Genomic DNA, 18365 nt, shown 5'->3' with positions numbered 1-18365 from the left:
ACTGGGCCCAATGCACTGGGCTTGAAATATCTTATGAATTTAAAAGCACCTACTGCAGAGTCCCTTCTGTGTCCAGCAATTTTCTGGAAATAAAAATGTCAAGATAACTCTGGTGATTAACGTACCTGCTGGAGAGAGTTTGGAGGTTGTCTAGTGGCAGTTTTGACTCATAATAAAGAAGTATAGAGAATTAGTGTTCCCGCTGCACAGCACTTGTGCCATGCAGATCATAGAACTGTATTTTATGTTGATAACTCAGTGTCACAGAGATCCTTTTGTTACTTGCAGTTCATAAGTTAAAATGCTAATGTAGCACAGTGAGCTATGAACTGTCTTCAGAGAGCTGCATGCACATTGCAAGGTATAGGTAAAAATGTTATGTTTTTCCCGAGTCTTTTATTATCCTAATGCTGCTTAAAAGGGGTTCATTGGGTAGAAATAAATTCTTATTAGGAAAGCCAACCACCGTTAAGTTTTAAATCCCTACTTTGTGCTTCTCTAGACTGAATGTCTTAAAAAACACTGCCTACCGGTATGGATGAAATGTGACTTCTACACCTTGTCTTAACATTTCGCATACACTCAATAACACGTCTGATTCATTGTCTCCGTATTGTAGTGACCTGGGTCAGAGGGCACTAGGACTCTGCACCCAAATGTTGGGAGGGGACAGCAACTGGACATCACTTCAGGTCAGGGAGTGGGGAGGGCATTCTACGAAGACGAGGGCAAGGAAGTGGACGTGCATGTGGGCACCAAGAAGAAGAAACTAATAAAGTCCATAAGGCTGTCCTACCTGTCTACGCGTGTTCTTGTGTGGTGACACGAAATGTATGATGTGTGTGTGAGGTAAAGTGCTCTGATACCCTAAACTGGTATGAGTAGCGCTATAAAACAAATGAAATACATGCTACAGAAGGCAAATGGAGAGATCAGGTGCACTATTGGAGAGTGCTAGTGAGGGAATCTGTGGAGAAGTGAGTCATTGGAGGGCACCAACAAAGACTATCGCATCAGGCGCCACCAGTGCTAAAGCCACTCCTGGCCCCACCAATACAGGCATCTTGAAAACACTACAGTGCACCTACCTGGGCTCTGAAGTGAACCCCTATTTGCTATGTAACCCTGTGTGAGACACTGACACTCTTGAGCCCTCTCCCTGTAGAAACATCCTCTACCATTCTCTGCTGAGAGAGGTGCTTCTATATACAGGTGTACATGTATGACTGTTGTGAATTCACTGCTTTCCAGATGTACCACAGGAAAAGTCATTTGATTTTTACCCATAATGCTGAAGTGTACGTACAGTATAATTTTCCATTGAGGACAGCCAGCACTTGATTGTATATTTTCTTCACAGGGAAAACATGTTTTTCTTATGGGGACATGAATGCCAGTCAACTCGGTTAGGTTTGAGGGGTTTCCATTACACTTTCCTTCATGAAAAGGAATTTGCTCCCATCCTTGAGTGGTTAAAGACTTTGAAGAGTTCCAGGGGAGGAAACAGGTCAGAGAGGACCTTGTGAATGCTCAGAAACTTGTGTATTTGTGACGCCATTGCCATCTGAGCCCCGGGTTTTATGGCCAACCACCACTTTATACCGCACTTTAAGGAAGTGCCCAGGAGAATCGTGACTTGGCATTGTTCAGTAGGTTGAAATCTGCTTCATATCCTGAAGACACTTATGCTCCCTTGTCCTGGCACCGTATTCGTAAAATCTATTAGTACATGTACAAATTACTTTTTACACTGCAGTTTTCATTTCTGCGGATATGGAAGGTTGGAGCAAGCTGGTTGAGCACTTCTCTACTCCCTTCCTAATGTATACTATGCAAGCAATCTAAAGAAAATCGGAGGCACTTATTTTGCATATGTTCATCTCTTAAATATGACAGGAAAAATGTTAAAACTTTTAGTTAAATAGATACAGTATCCGACCATGCATTGACGCTGTGCACTTCTTATTAAGTGGTCAAGTCGTGATAATGGTCAGTAATGTAGTAAAGTTTGTAGATATAGGCTTACCGCTAAAATGTTATCAAACTTTTAAGTTTAATACTTCTAACAAATAATAACTGGTGCCGCATTATTTGGTAATTTATGATTTTTAGGTCGAGCCTGGGCAGCGCATGCGCTGCACTGCGAGCCATGCTGTATTGGAGTATTGAATTGAAGCCCCATCCACTCTCCGCCCATATTTGTCATTGGTTTGTGTCATTGTCCTTCGTAAAAGCTGGTTTGCTAATTCCTTAATAGGCTTGTTAGTCCCTCCTTAGTACCGCCTTGTCTTCATTAGTAACCTCCCATGAGGACTGCCCCTTTTACTTTGGTTGTTACACGTGAGTCTTTTTTAGTCTGTAAGCACTATTTTGTTTAAGTAGTTTCTCCTACTGCAGGCGTGACATGCTTTCCTGCAACATTCAGCACGCCATGCGCGCTTTCACTTTCTAAGCAGCCCCGGACAATAGTGGCTGCTTCTTTGCATAGGTCTCGCATCTACAAGAGTTTGAGCTATTGGAATTGTACATGATAATCTCTTTTATTTATGTGTTAATTATCAAAACATATAAATAAAAGGCATTGTCATTTACAATGTCAATAGCTTAAACTCTCGCAAATGTGAGACCTGTTGCATTGCACATGCTTGTTCTTTCCAGTTACTATTATTATATGGACTGTATATTTTATTTTAGTGTGAGTCAGCTCTGAAACTAAGGTGGTTTCAGTTTCTGTTTTCTATGCCTTTTCAGTAAATGGTTTGGCTTGGTTTGCGAGTGTTCACAAACTCACAAGGCTAAGCATGACGTAGCTCTCGCTTATGTGGGAGGTACTGATGTGTAAAGGTATGCTGTTGTAGTGTAGAGTTATGTGGTTTTTCATTTGTGCTAAGCCCGTACTCAGAAATCTCTGAGCTTCTCTGTAGAATACTTTGGCTCCCTCTGGGGCCTGGTCTGCACTTCAGATAGGACCCAAAATAAAAATGTAATGCAAAAAATGAATTATTCAGTATTTTTGTATACAAATCAGTTTAGCACAGAGTATCCTACATGAGAAAAAGGGATATTGATTTCTGCCGGCTTAGCTCGATGTAGAGCAAACACCAACCTTTATGGTCAAGGAAGCACTCCAATACCTCTCCCTGACGGATCCCTGTGACCCTGTGACCCTTGTGTCTTCTTTAATTAATAAATGATGGCTTCTGCATGGTATAGAGATGCTTCTGTGTCTAGAGTCTGCCAGGTGCCATTTTAGACATAAGTACTGTCAAGGGTGAGCTTTGAAAATGGCCGCCCATCAGGACTGCCTTGATTAATGTTGACACCAACGTGTCTTAAGCTTCAAGATTGGTTGCAGGAGCAAACACACTTTCTCACATTGATTGAATTTCTCGAACACTCCTAAACATGTTGTGCATTGTCCGCAAAGCTTTGTATTTTGGGACCATGGTTTATATAGGAGGAAAACTGAAAAAAAAGAGGACGGAAGATGAACTAAAAGAAGGAACGTCAATTCATTGAATGCTGTGAGGATGTGGGGTGGACTCTGGTTAAACTGCGTCCGCAGCCTGATGTGATGATGTTAAATACAAAACTGAAGCCATGTTTTTTTAAAACTGGGCTTGGCCTAATTGGGGACACATGGCTATAAAGTGGGTTTACTGGGATAAGTGCGCCTTCCTGTTTATAATGAAGATCACGTACACATAGCCTGGAAAAAGTTTGATCACACTTTCCTTGGACTTTACACAGCACAAAAGTTCAATGCACGAACAGAGTTACACAATGACCCCTAGGCTGTGCTAACTTCTGAATGGGACTACCAAAGCTGGTACTTCAAGGTATCAAACAACTCATTACATTAAGCCAGACTTTATGCCCAAGCCAAAATTAATGTGACTGCTCCCACATATAACTTTTAGACAGTTGACACTCTGTTGCCCAGTTTTCCTGTAGCCATTTGCTGAGGCTGGCCACGAGACAGCCTTCTGCCTGCCTGCCTGGCGAGACGTGTCAGTGGCTCCCACACCAGGTAACAACAAGGGCCAGGCACTGGAGGAGGTATTTCCTCCTACTGACAGGAAGCCACATGGGGTGCTGGCCCAAAAGGCTAGCTTCGAAAGGGGAAGCTGCCTTTGAAGAACAAATGGTGAACACACTAGAGAGGAGATGCGCTTTTGTGTAGATAGGAAGGTTGGCATCGGGGACCTCTACTTCAACTCTCTGACTCATCTCAAACCTCCTCCTACAACTCTTTCCACTGCACTACCCTATTTCTCAATTACCTTCCGCTCGCCGCTTAGCCGACTCAGGGCAGAGACGCAGGACCGGCAAGGTAAGTATTTATTTTATTATTATTTTTTACCATTTCCCCACCCCCCTGCATTCCCTCACCCCCCCCCACCCGCATGTCCGCAGCCACCTCACTACCCTCGAACCATGCCAGCCGCCACTACAAGGCTTGCTCCTATCCCAACCACTCCCCCGTACTTGTGTCACTGCCTATCTTTCACAATAATGTAAACTGCTTTCAGTTTCTTCCACATGATTGCTTATTGTGTGAGCCAACAATTTTTATGTTTGCTCACATAATGAGAGACAGAGGTCCGCACATTTTTTCCCATATAAACCATGAGTAACGAGCAGTACATTTTCGGAAATGTACACATTCCATCATAACAAACCTTTTAAATCACACCACATGGCAAAGATTATTTACATTTTTCGAGGCACAAATCAAGTTAAATACTCTGCTGAAACGAAATGTAAGCAAGATGTGAACGCGAGAAAGGCTTTATTTATCAATGAAACCGTGCTGGTATGTTCCCAACAAAATCCCACTCATATATACTGGGCATCCATTTTTTCCTGAAGGGAGAGTTCGCACAAAAGTGGGAAATCACATTAGCCAACCATTGCCAAAGCCAATAGATCTGGGTATGATGTGCTAGCACATGCAGGCTAAGCACATCAAAGCCAGACAAGGACTGGGAGCTGGACTATATTGAAGGTTCCCTTGCACTCAATATAGTCCTGATTTTGTTTCTATTTCAAATACAGTAGGCTATAATTGTAAAATAGTCACCCATACAGGTAGTGCAAGCACGTGAGTGGAGGTGGAAGGATGCACCCAACACAGCCAATAGCATTAGGTGAGGAATACATACTCCACTGGGCTGAGCCAAGTCATGATTGGCAAAGTCTGAACCAATGGATGAAAGAGGCTGGTTGAAGAAAGCATATGTTTGAAAGGGGTGGATGCACAGCCCTGAATGCCAGTGTATATTGTAAACAGTTGGCCTGTTTTCCGTCAATACCCAGACACAGCAAATGGGAGTCCTGGGAATCCCCTCACCCAGCAATGCTTATTCAAGAACTATGCACATACTAAAATCTCACCCATCCAGCCCAAAGCCTATGGCCCAAGGTCTAAGTTCCACAGTTTCCAAATCCCAAATCTGGTGGAAGAGAAGGGAGAGCAATGCAAAGCAGCACAAGCACAAAGAGCAGACAGGGAAAACAGCAAAGGCTCAAACTGCACACAACCGCTGGCTATATGAGGTTATACCAAAAGAGCCCCCGAGGAAGGCAACATGGGAATCTGTTTGGTGTTTAAGGATTCAGGTTCTCGATAAAACAGATGAAATATAAAATGATTTAATTATGGACTTATCTTTGCGAAACGTAAAGTTTTTATTGATATTGACATAGACTTTAACATTTACAGTCATACTAGTCATACTAATATGTGCTTTAAATACTGAGAACATATAAAAAGGAGTGTGGTAATGTGTAGTTTACTAACTGTCCCGCAATAAACCTGGGGCAATGTGGAAATTAGAATGGAAATATGTGAATTAAAAATTCTGCATATTTGGAACTAGCAGTATGATAGCATCTATGATATAGCAGTGCTTAATTTGTAAAATATTAAGTGCCAGTGCTCTGACCAGGAGGCCACTGCAGCTTGTACCACCCATCACCCCTGTCATTGCTGCCAAAACAACTACTAATCATCTCTCTCCCTTGTAAATGCGACAGTTCCGATTATTCCAGGTCCCCAAAGCTAAAGGAATGGCTGGGGAGGCGGGTATTAGTAATTTTCTTATGTATATTGTTTTCCTAAACAACTGTTAGACTGCTCATCTCTAAATTACATGAGCAGCGCCACCTTGTGGCAGACTGCCCTAAATCTGGTGTTGACAATTAGGTGCCGGTGCCGAGCACCGGAAACCAATTAAGTGCCGGTGCATAGCACCGGAAAGCTCCGGCTCAAATTAAGCACTGTGATATAGCCTGTTATGAATGTTAACCTCAAGATGATCAGTAATCTGCTTCTACTCTGGGACTCATAGAAGCAACATGGTGCCCACAGTATACTCCTAATCAATGACCACCCAGGGTGCAGTGAGTATGGCTATGGGTACATTGAACAGTGCTTCAAATCCAAGCATCACTTCGTGAAGTCTGACCATTGTAAATCATATTATGGCTGGTACGCTGGAATATACCCCTATGTGTTAATTGACAGAACTCTGGAATAGTTAAGCAACACATTGGAAGAGTATTGGATTATATTGGTAAGGGCTTGCTATGCAAGTCAGATGGCATTTTATTTTAAGGCATTGCAGTATTGATGGGTTAATATGTAGCAAAGCACAACAAGGTCCCTGGGTCTAAATAGAAACGTTTAAAAATAGAGTGCTGGAGTATTCCTTTTACAGGACGATTTTCCTCACCCACCCGTAGGGGGCATGCTTCATCATGGGGACATTTCCTCACAATGCGAACATGGTCGCAATGCGGGCTACAACCCCCCCTCTCTGAGAGGGAGGAGCTCAGGGATGTTTTCAATGTGTCAGAAGAGGTCCCCTAAAGCCGATATATGAGCAGGGTGTGATGAGGAAGAAGAAGAAAGATAGGCGTGTGTGAGATAAAACTAACTCTAGGGTAAGACAAAAAGTTTTATTGTGGCGTCCGCAGGTTAGAGCTAAAAACAGAAACTATGACGGGGGAATTTAACCTATCATAGATAAGTGGTGGTCATACCCTCCGTGCCTCATACCCTCTGTAGAGGTGTGGCAGCTTTCATAAAGACCAAAGTGAAATGTATGCGTGCGTCGCAACAGTTGAGCAACCAAAAAGCGATATACTGAATCAGTAGTGGGAGTGAATAGTCACTCAGACAGGTCTCCACTGGTAGTGATGTCACCCACAATGTCAGGTAATCAATACCACCTCATCCTCAGCGCAAACTCGAGGGTGAATCTATGTCCTCTGGTCGGGCAGTGCAACGGGCGCTGGTTCGCGCCTAGGGAGGACAGGTTAATAGGTAGCATAGGAGCACAGATGGACATTATGAGCATACGATGTTCGATTTTTTTTTCTAGTTGGCAACACTGTATGTCAGAGGTGCTGGTCTGTTATGTTGTGCTGTCTTTTGTATTTGCCTGGTGCACACACATGTTTTTTATTTATTTAAATAGTCTCCAAAACGTTTAAATACGATCATTTTCTGCATTATGGCACCATTATTATTTTTATTATTAATTATTTAATTTGACAGAACGATGTGGGAAGTTTCGCAATTCAAGGATGATGTTAGCCCACAGGCTATACAATTGTTGGCTAAAATGCAATGTTGATTTGTTCAAAATGACTTATTTGTGCGAACTACATCTCCCACAATGCTCGCATCCTCACATGACAGGAAGTGCTATGTGCTCCAAGAATGACGGTATATATGCGAGTGATAATGGGTAAAACAGTGTCGTGATCAAGGTCTTGTGGCAAGACCGAAACGCGTTGATTTAACTTTGGTTGTCTCTGTGTGATTATTGAACATGGGCTAAATCGAAATTAAAAAGACTGTATTCTAAATGCGGAGTGCGATCCTGATTTTCTCCTGGTGAGAGTTGTGGACATGTTTTTTATTATACACATAATTCTGTCATAGGTTACATACATGGTCATAATTTGCAGATATTCAAAAAGAGTGCTTCTGGGCTCGGTGGCATGTTGTAAGGTTTAGCAATGGAATCCAGAGCATTCTGTAAAGCCTATATCTTTTCGGCAAACCTTTTTGATCTATTGATCTCCAAAATGGTATTTTGGCATGAAAATATCCAAAATTGGTATGAAAAGTGTTGCCATTTGTGATTTTCATTCATCGGAATTCGATTTGATGTGTGTGCCATGATGACCACACTGCTTATGTTTGTACTAGAAGCAGAATTCAAAGCTGTGATCAGACACTGTTTATAGAATCTCAGGATGCGAAGATGACTGCACGACTTGTCATGTCTTTATCTGGGAGTCTGAGATAGTTTCCAGTGCAAGTTCATGACAACAAACACTCTTATCTGTTTGTGCATCTGGAAATCGCTGCACATTTGTTGATGTGATATCAAATAAGAAGAATGGGAAAGTTCAACTTCATCATGATGTTTGTGCAAGAGCATTTTATGTTTATAAATAAAGCTGCCTGTTTTTTGTATTACCTGATAAATGCTGACAGAAAAATATTTATTTTCCAGTCTGTATTTATTTCTTAAATGCACATAAAAACAGAACTTTTTTGAGTGATTCTAAATGCTGTCAGTCATGGATGCCAGACTAAAAGCTATGCTGATTGACAGGTAAGGACTTAAAAAAGAAAGAAATTTTTAGTAATGAGGCTTAAACGGCAATAGATATACACAAAGTTGATACTAATATGTGCATGTTTTCATATATGTGTATTGATTTATCATCTGTAGGTGTTCATATCATTTAAACCTGTCAGGCATTCCACTAAGAGTCTAAATTTATTGATTAAACAAATATGTAAATACACTAGTTTCAGCTTCATGTTCATGGATTACTACAGATAATACTGGGAAATAAACAAATATGGATTAAAAACAGATGGAAATAAAAAAAAAAAATAACATAAAACTGGGATCCTTAAAAATGTTATTTCGTTATCAAAAGGTTCTGATTTAGTTCAAATCACAATAAGCGATGTGCAATGTGCAGTAAGGTAAGCTCGCACGCTAAAGACCTTATTAGGCAAAGTGATGTGACGAATATGTGCACTTTGTGCAAACATATTCCCTTGCACTGGGTTTGTACCTGGGGCAGATCTAAATTCATAGGGCTTGATTCACAAAGATTTTGCAGACTTGCTCTTGTAGTACTCATGAATTCCAGGAGTAAGCCCAGAGGAAACCAGGAGTAGTGCATTACTCTTGAAGCTGATGAGCTAGCTGGGAATACTAAATCACACTTTCTTATACACTAAGACTAGTGAACTGCATGTACTGGCACAATGCTGTGGGGAGCGCGTGAATCACGCTCCACTCCCAGACGCACTGCGTTAATGGATTCCAAATCCAACCAATGATTCACCGTTTGACCTTGTTCAAAATAGTCCAATTTAGTCCACAATATTTTTCAAACTTTCTAACACACACTCACACTGGCCGACAAACGTTACACAAAATGTATGCAAAGCACATCAAACGTCCATGTGCATTGTGTGTTTTCTGATAGCCATTTGTGTTTTTGCACTCAAGCTGGGATGAGTATATGTGTGCAGCTGAAAAAGCATTTTCACGTAAAATACACACATTTTCAGCTGAGCCAGTAGCCGAACATACAATATTCCAGAGAAGAAGGCAAGTTTGGTCTATAAGGAAACTTCAGACAACTGTTTCATAGCACTCACTTACCAGTAGTGTGCAATGAAGACACCAAGGGCCTCATGTAGGTAAATAAATTTTACCGGTTCTTAAATACCGAGCCGTACCGAATCGGTAAATTAGAATCGGTAAGTTACATGTAGGTAAAAATTCGGTAACAGTTACCGATTCGGTAACATTCGGTAAATACGAATCGGAATTCACCGATTCGGTAAATACCGAGGTGATAATTACCGATTCGGAAAATACCGAGGTGGTATCTACCGATTCGGAAAATACCGAGGTGGTATCTACCGAATCGGAAAATACCGAATCGGTACGTACGGATTCGGTAAATAACATCACATGACTTGACGAAACAGCTAATCCTGTGCAACGACAGCCCACCCAACCAGGAACTGCCCACACCCAGGCAGGTGTACACAATTAGCCGAAGTGGCCACACCCAGGCAGGTGTACATAATTAGCCGACCCTGGAGAGGCTCGGAGTGCAGAGGAGAGGCAGGGAGCAGTTGCATGTGCGAGCGGGAAACGAACAGCATGTCCAGCCAGAGAATACAGAAAGACGGAGGGGAAAGGAGGAGGAAGCTCAAATTCAGCCCCAAGGAACTCCAGGTGCTGGTGGAGGAGGTGGTGAAGCAGCACCAGAAGCTGTTTGGGAGGCAATCCCTGCAAGTGCCTGAGGCCGAAAAGCGCAACATATGGCTGGCCATCCAGGCGCAGGTCAATGCTGTGGGAGTGACCCACAGGGACATTGAGGTCCTCAAAAAGCGCTGGTATGACCTGAGGATTGTGACCAAGAGGAAGATGGGCGACATCCAGAAGGAGGCCAGCCAGACCGGAGGTGGAACCAACAGGGCACCTGCCCTCACCGAACTGGAGGAGCTGGTGGCGGCCACACTCGAGCAAGAGAGCGTCGTGGGTCTTGGGGACGCCGACAGCTCTGCCAGAGCCGCAACACAGCAAGGTAAGACGAAAGCACAGCAATGTAGCCGCCCCTACCCCTATCCCACATCCCCCATTGTGAAACGAGAATCACACTGCAGTCCACACGTGTCAGTGCAGACAGGCAATGCATTCCGGGAGATGTAGTCAGGGCAACACTAACCATGACGTAAATGTCACAGGGCAACAAGGCATGTCACGCACTCGAGGCACAAGGAGACAGAGGACAGATTGGAATGTGAAATGATTTATTGTGACGCTTGCAATGCAGCCCTTCGGGGACACTGAGCCAATGTTGTTTTTCTGTCCACAGATGTGACATCATGCAGTACAGGGCATGCTGCAGGGGAGACGGCACACCGGCCACAAAAATCACCTCTAGCCAGCACGAGTTCAGACCAGGGAGCAGGCCCACTTGCAGCCGCACCACCTACGCAGCCAGCCTCGCCGCACACAGAGCCAGCATCACCACCACCAGAGCCAGCATCGCCACTCATGTTCGATTCACCGGCCACATCTCCGCTTGCAGGTGTGAGAATGAGGAGGCGTCCAGCAGCCAGGCTACGAGCCTTAGACACCTCGTCAGACGACAGCATGGGCCCAGAAGACCGCACCGGGCCCCAGGAAGGGAGCCATCCCACTGTGCCCCACACCTCACAGGCAGCACAGACGGGAGCAAGAGGGCGCCGCAGGTCGCGTGTCCAGAGTCCACCAGCACCCACTGACGGCCATGGTGTCTTCTTGGGGCTCGAGGGCCAAATGTTGAAGCAACAGCGCCTGCAATCAAAGGCAGTTATGTCAGTCCAGAGGCACATGCGGGTGATGAGGACAAGCTTAGTCAACATGGACACAAACATTGGCGGCATGGCTGCGGGCATTCGGGACATGTCCCAGTCAATCCAGCAGTTGTGCAGCAAATTAGATGCTGACATCGAAGCACGGCGCCGGGAACGCCAGAGAAGGGACACTACCAGCAGGGCACTCAACCGTCTGGCAACTGCGACTTCCCTACTTTGCCGGCGCTCTGTGACGATGCAGGAGGGCCTAACACAGTGCTGCAGCGACCTGTCTCGGGGGATGGTGCAGGTGACAAGTGCACTAGGGGTGCTATTGACTAGTCAGGCGTCGACAACTGCTGCAGGGGATGCTGCGGAGAGCATCGACACCAGCAGCAGCATCACACCCCCCGTCCCAGAAGCACGCAGGAGCAGCAGGCGGCTTGGGGTTGGCTCTAGTGAGGATGCACAGGCCGTGCAATCCACCACTGCAGCGCGTATGCGCAAACATTGATGTGGCCCTGCTTATCCACTTGCCATTGGGTGACGTAACCCTGGACATACTCATTGTATAGATGGCATATTGCCAGATTGGCCTGTTCATGTGTTCATGGCGTGGTGCCACATTAAACTACGTCATGACTTCTCACAACTCGCTGTGTCCCCTCACTTACTCAGAAATAGTTGCATGTGATCTCTGCCCGTCTCTCTCTCCCATCGATTGCAGTTGGCACTCTAGCTGCGCTGCCCTCTGGCTGGCCTGACTCATCCTCGTTGTCCTCAAAATATGTTAGTTCCACATCTGTACCTTTTTTCGTGGCAAGGTTGTGCAGCATTGCACAAGTGGCAATTATCTTGCAGCAGGTGATGGGTTTGTACTGGCGTGCGCCTCCGCTCTTGTGGAGGCAGCGGAACCTGCTCTTCAGCAGTCCAAACGTGCGCTCCACCACATTGCGTGTAGATTTGTGGGCCACGTTGTATCGTCTCTCACTCTGGGTTGCTGGGTGTAGGTAGGGAGTGAGGATGAATGAACGGCATGCATATGCACTGTCGCCTGGATGAGTAAAAGGGAACCATCAGTTACATGCCTCTATACACTCTGATTTGCAGGTTTCAAGGGGCGTCACTGTTACTTACCCAGCAGGTATCCCTCTCCGAATTCTCCGGCTCTCAGTCGTGTGTAGATCCCACTATTCTGGAAGATGTAAGAGTCGTGGGTGCTCCCAGGAAACTTTGCAACAATATCTGTGATGATGTTCCCTGCATCACAGATCACCTGCACATTGATGGAGTGGGTGGACTTCCTGTTCCTGTAGATGTGCTCTGTATCAGCTGGTGGACAGATTGGGATGTGTGTACCATCAATACAGCCGATGACATGGGGGAACTGTGCCATGTGATAAAAGTCTGTTTTTGTTTTCTGCAGTGCAGCCTGTGTGTTTGGGAAGCTTATGTAGTGGTGCATTCTCTGCATCATGGCATCCAGGAACTTCCTGAAGAAACGGGACAGGCAACTCTGGGATACACCACCCACCGCAGCTGTCACCACCTGATAACTGCCGGATGCCAGTAGATGTAGGCTGCAGAGCACCTGCACATGTGGTGGTATGGCGTGCGCCCTTCTTGTTGGCTGGTCCAGGAGTGGGTGCAGGTCCCTTATCAGGTCCATGATGGTTTCGGGGTGTAGCCTGTACCTCTCATGTATCTCTGCATCAGTCAGCTGGAATAGTGTGATGCGCTGTCTGTAGATTTGTTCCTCCCGTCGCCACACCCTCAGTCCTGCTGCCTGTAGACGTAGGCGCCTTGCAATGACGTACATGGCGGCCATGTTGTCCACGCTGTTGCATTTTGGGATTGCTTATGTGCATTGTTGATGGTTACCACCTGCTTTCCATCCGTGTTAATTACCGACTCTTATTTACCGATTTTCCTGGATTTCTTAATTACCGACTGCTCCTACATGTCATTTTAAATTTTTACCACTTCATATTTACCACTTCATATTTACCGATTCGTTAATAATGTATTCGGTAAATATGAATCGGTATTTTAGAAATCGGTAACTATGAATCGGTATTTACCGCCTCATATTTACCGAAAAGTGGTTTTTGGACTCCTACATCTCACTTGTCTGAATACCGGTCGGTAACGGCATATTTACCGAAAATCGGCCGTTACCGACCGGAATTTCGCTACCTACATGAGGCCCCAAATAACATGGAAAAATAAGGTGTTACATGGAGAAAGAGGTTTTTTGTTTTTTTTTGTTTAAGAAATTTTTATTAAGTTTTCAGAAGAAATAAAACATAAGAAATACAAAAGGAATACATTCAAATAGGGAATCAAAATCGTACTTACAAATTATAGAAACCAATTAATAAGGAGCAATAAAAAAAATAATCTCATAAAGTGATCAAACCATAACGGAAAAGAAGAAAAGAAAGAGAACTAAAGAGAGAGGAGAAAGAAAAGTAATAAGAAGGTAGAGAACAAAGAAATAAGGAACATCAATCATAGAATAAAAATCAGAGAATAGTAAATGTCCTGAGACCATATAAGATATATAAAAAAAGAACCAAATTAGGAAAGAGGAGCATGTGAAGCGAGATAAGATGTAAAAGGTAACCAGAGGAGATGGAGAAAGAGTTTAAGCATGCTGTTAACCGGCTCACTAACTGTGCTGGAATGGCACCTTTGTCATACCGCCAGTACCATAAATTGAATAATTGTTGCATCTCTTAGTTACACTGTTTCAAAAGGTATAGGTGCAATATAAAAAAATGATTATTGCATTAAAGAATATAAGTCCTTTGTTGAAAACATTTTCTGAATGAGAGGCACGTGGGCTGGCTGTCGTTGACTGAATGCAATCCCACCAAGAGGGGTGGTCGGATCTTCTGAGGATCAGCCAATGCTGAAGATATCCAACTTTCATACATCTTTCAGTCTGTCTGGTGTGGTATAGACCTTGAAATGAGGTGTTTGCAAAAGAAAGCTGTGCACAGATGCAACTACACTGCCTCAAAAATGAGAACAACCAAGCCTTGGCTCTAAAGTAGTTTTAAAGAGAGGCTACCAGAGATTTTAAGGGGGACCACAGGAAAAGAAGAGTCCCCAATTGGAGGCAGAACATAAGTAGACGAGCGGGCGACCCCTGACCTCATGATATGGTACTAGAACACTGTTGCTGATAGAAATATTGCGTTCTAAATATGTCTGATGAAAAATATAGCGCTATACATTTTGTTTAGAAAATATCGCCAGTTGGAGTTAGTAATAGGAAATACACACCCACTGGAGCAATATTGTTGTGATTAACAGGATATTTTTGTCAGTCGTCATTTTTTTCATCGATATTCTGACATACCTCCAACCACACAGGGATAGGAAAACAGTTTTTCAGCTAAAACACAGAACTTGGAGTGGTTACCAGAAGGCAGGTGAGGTTAAACAGCTTGAAGAAGCAATACTGCAAGTTTTGTCTTCTACTAAATTGCTTGGAAGTCATGTGTATGTTTATTGGAAGAAAATTGAGAGGTTTACATCTACCTACTTTAAGTGCAACAATTTAGGTAGCTGCTTAGAAAGTGTGACAAGGAGTTCCAATGGAAGAAAACAAATGAGCCCCTAACCGCCTTGTTGTAAAGTAATATAATGTAATGTAAACTGGATTTGTAGAGCGCTGCTCATCACTCATAACGGTATCCAGGCGCTGAATAGTTGGATAGTAAAATACAGTCATAAATGAGGTGAACTCCCCACACTCTTGTGCTCTGGTGCCACTGCACCTGCTGCACTATTGATAGCTGCGCTTACGATTTTAGATTTAAAATTTTGAGCCTAAGCGATTTTTGGATTGCCCAAGACTCAGATAATGTCAGCATAAGATGGAATACATCTGATGGGTCGCACGCTCATATACTAACTTTCATTACTTTTGTCTTCTGATTGAAATACATGCATAAAAAAAATGTCGCAAAAAATGCAGGTAAACCTGTAGAAACCTTCAATAGGTACAAATACACAACCTGTTTACTTATATAATCATAAAAAAGTATTACTGTTAAAATCTGATTTTCTTTATTTTACGCCATATTTATTTTGATATGTCCCTGGCTGCTGGGGTGTTTATTCATCTCTGTGTGAGAGCTTTTTTATTTTTTATTTTTTTAAAGGCCTTATCTTTTTTGAACACATGTACTCCTTTGCTATCTTTGTGCACCCATATGAACTATGGGCCTGGCTTATAGTTAGGTGGCCAGGTATTCCGTCACAAACATGATGGTTATCCTGTCTGTCTTATTACAAATGCCATAAGATATAATGCATTTATTAAGCACATTCAGGGTTGTGTATTGGTGGAAACCCCACAGCCATATCTCATTAAACCATAAAGATGCTCTGAGTTACAAAGAATTACAGGTTGTGTATGAATCTCCCTAAAAAACACATGTATGAATGTTTTAAGTAGAGCTCAAACCAAACAGTGCCACACTCCTTGCTGGGGCCCAGATACACGTGTTTGTACACAGGTGTGGACCAATATCTGCTTCAGGTCTCAAACATGAGCAGGGAATTTGCGGTCCAGAAGGTCTTGAACCTATCTTTGTGCAAACTGACCCACACCAATGTTTTTTAAAAGAGCTTAAAAGTTCGTAAAGTGGTGCTTTGTAGGATTTAAATTACTTTTCCATATTGCAGGAATTCCACTAGTGTGTCAACACCATTTGTCAGGGACAAGATGCATTTTGAATTTTGTTATGAACTTTAAGAGTTTGGTTTCTGTCTAGAAATTATTCACTGCGAGATAGTGACAGACCAATGGTAATTATTGGTGGCTGATCCTGTATTCACTCTGTGTATGAAATAATAGTTTTTCTCCTATTTCACTGACACATAACTAACAGGTAGAGAGCATGTCAAGCAGTACTGTATGCTCCTTCTTTTTATTTGTATCATGGCACTTCATTTGAGCCTTCCTCTTAGAGAGCTAGTGAATAGATGAATGGGTGCTATGGCAGGTCACTGATGTTGAGACAGTGAGAGAGCTCTCTACTACTGACATCTGTCCATTATTGGCTGTAAATGGGGCTCACTGAAACCTTGGACCCCAAAGCTGTAAGCAATATCTCAGAGCCAGGTAGACAAGGCTTACTTAAACAACCAAGAGAATTTGCACATGGTCAGGTGATGTAATCTACTTGGCATATGAACATAGTGTGATATAGGATCCAAGAATTGATGAAATGCCAGACTCAGGAGCATAGTTCCCCTAGATATTCGCATTGGGATAATGGAAAAATTGATCACATTCCAACAAAGAAGGCATAAGCAAATATGATAGTTTAGCACACATAGAGCTGGAAACAAGACTACTTTTTAAATAAACAGGGTTCAGAGATCTTCTTTGTCCCAATTTAGTAATATTTCAACAGTTGTGATGTTGGCTCAAATTTCTGCCGGAATGTCTCATGCTCCTCAAGTCAACAAAACCCCAAATATATTAAGGCCAGAATAAAATGACTATCTTACATTATTTCTGGGGAAAGACATCAATCAATTCAACAAAATAACTTTTGAGGTCTGAGATTCTCAACTATTACTGTTATTAATGATCTGGATATGTCCATGCAGACTATAGTATCAAAAAAGACTTCCATCTCTTTGTCACAGCAGTTTTTAGATCACAACAACATATTTCTCAAACTCCTAAAATTTGATAAGATTTTTCATATAGCTTGACAAATAATGAGAAGCTTTCATACAGCAGGGAGATTGGGGAAAATGACACAAGCATGGATAAATAGTGCCATTTTCAAAAAACAGATTTAAGATATTTTTTAGACAAAGGCAGAGAATTGACATTAGACATTAAATTCCCTTCACCTAAAAGTCTGTTACATTCCATAGTCAGTAATCAGGAAGCGCTGGAATAAGAAGTACTTAGGTACTCACCCGACTGCCTTTCTCCGGAAGGCACTGACAGCCCTTGCTACAGTCTCTGCCATTGCACGGTCCAGTGTAGGATTTCCCACCCTAAGGGAAAGAGACAACCACAGCATTAGATGATGTCGGTCTCAGCTTTGTTAAATTTGTCGTTTCTTATTCAATGAGAAGGCGTTCCAGACAGATGGAAAAGAGAATGAGCCAAAAGACATTGTTAGTTGAGAAGAAGAAATACACATTCTTTAGCAGATTCATGGCAAACATGGTATGTTCAAAGAAGGAGTCTTTTCTAGACAGCATTGTAGAACATGTAATTGAAACACAACAATACAAGTGAATTGTAGCTTTCAGTGTTAAGACATTTTTTTTTAAAACTAAGCTCCAACAGAAAAACACATCTGATGAAAAGACATAGGAACAGTGTGACATTGACTTGACTCTGTGTATTTGTCTGAGGTTACAGGGATGATCATGTCTTTTACTTACTGTTCTGGACAATAATTACCGATGTTTATCGTTATTTGTAGGTTGTGTGATCTGCTGACTTGTCATGAGACCATGGTTTAGGTAAAAAAAAGAGACTATGAACCACTTCCTTGGCTAATCCCATGAACAACTCTATGGATTTTTCTTTTTACCAAAATGTTGTCAAAAAGGACAAGCAGACATTATGGCCGAGATTTGCAAAACAAGTTTGAACACTTCGTTTCCTCCTAGTTTGGTGCACAAACAAGCCAATTTGTGAGAGCATACTTCACATTCTAGGTCACAGAACGAGGACTGCTTGATTTTTACTTTCGTAAATTGCATGTACGAGTAGTCAACATTTGCGAGTGTGGTGTATTTATCTATCACATAAATACAGGAGCAGGGGCAGGTAACGGGCCGCATAGTGAAGCTCTTTTTGCAAATTTAAGTGAACACCTGCACGCATTCTGATTTGCAACACTCAATTCCAAATGTGATGGGAGTTGTTACAGGAAAAGCGAACCATGTCACGATCTTATAAAATTTCCCC

General features: G+C 42.9%; 1 protein-coding gene across 1 annotated transcript in view; it reads right to left on the bottom strand.

Annotated features, from left to right (window-relative positions):
• COL4A2 (collagen type IV alpha 2 chain) overlaps positions 1-18365 on the bottom strand; it is a 633759-nt gene that overhangs the window by 436435 nt on the left and 178959 nt on the right. The window contains exon 4 of the mRNA XM_085622168.1: positions 17357-17437. Within this exon, the coding sequence (XP_085478294.1) occupies positions 17357-17437 (81 nt within the window). The remainder of the gene's footprint in view (positions 1-17356; positions 17438-18365) is intronic.

The sequence above is a fragment of the Triturus cristatus genome, chromosome 8, assembly GCF_964204655.1.
Source record: "Triturus cristatus chromosome 8, aTriCri1.1, whole genome shotgun sequence".
In the NCBI taxonomy this organism is placed as follows: Eukaryota; Metazoa; Chordata; class Amphibia; order Caudata; family Salamandridae; genus Triturus; species Triturus cristatus.
Note: the sequence above shows the minus strand (reverse complement) of the source record. Positions and strands in the feature narration are given on the sequence as shown.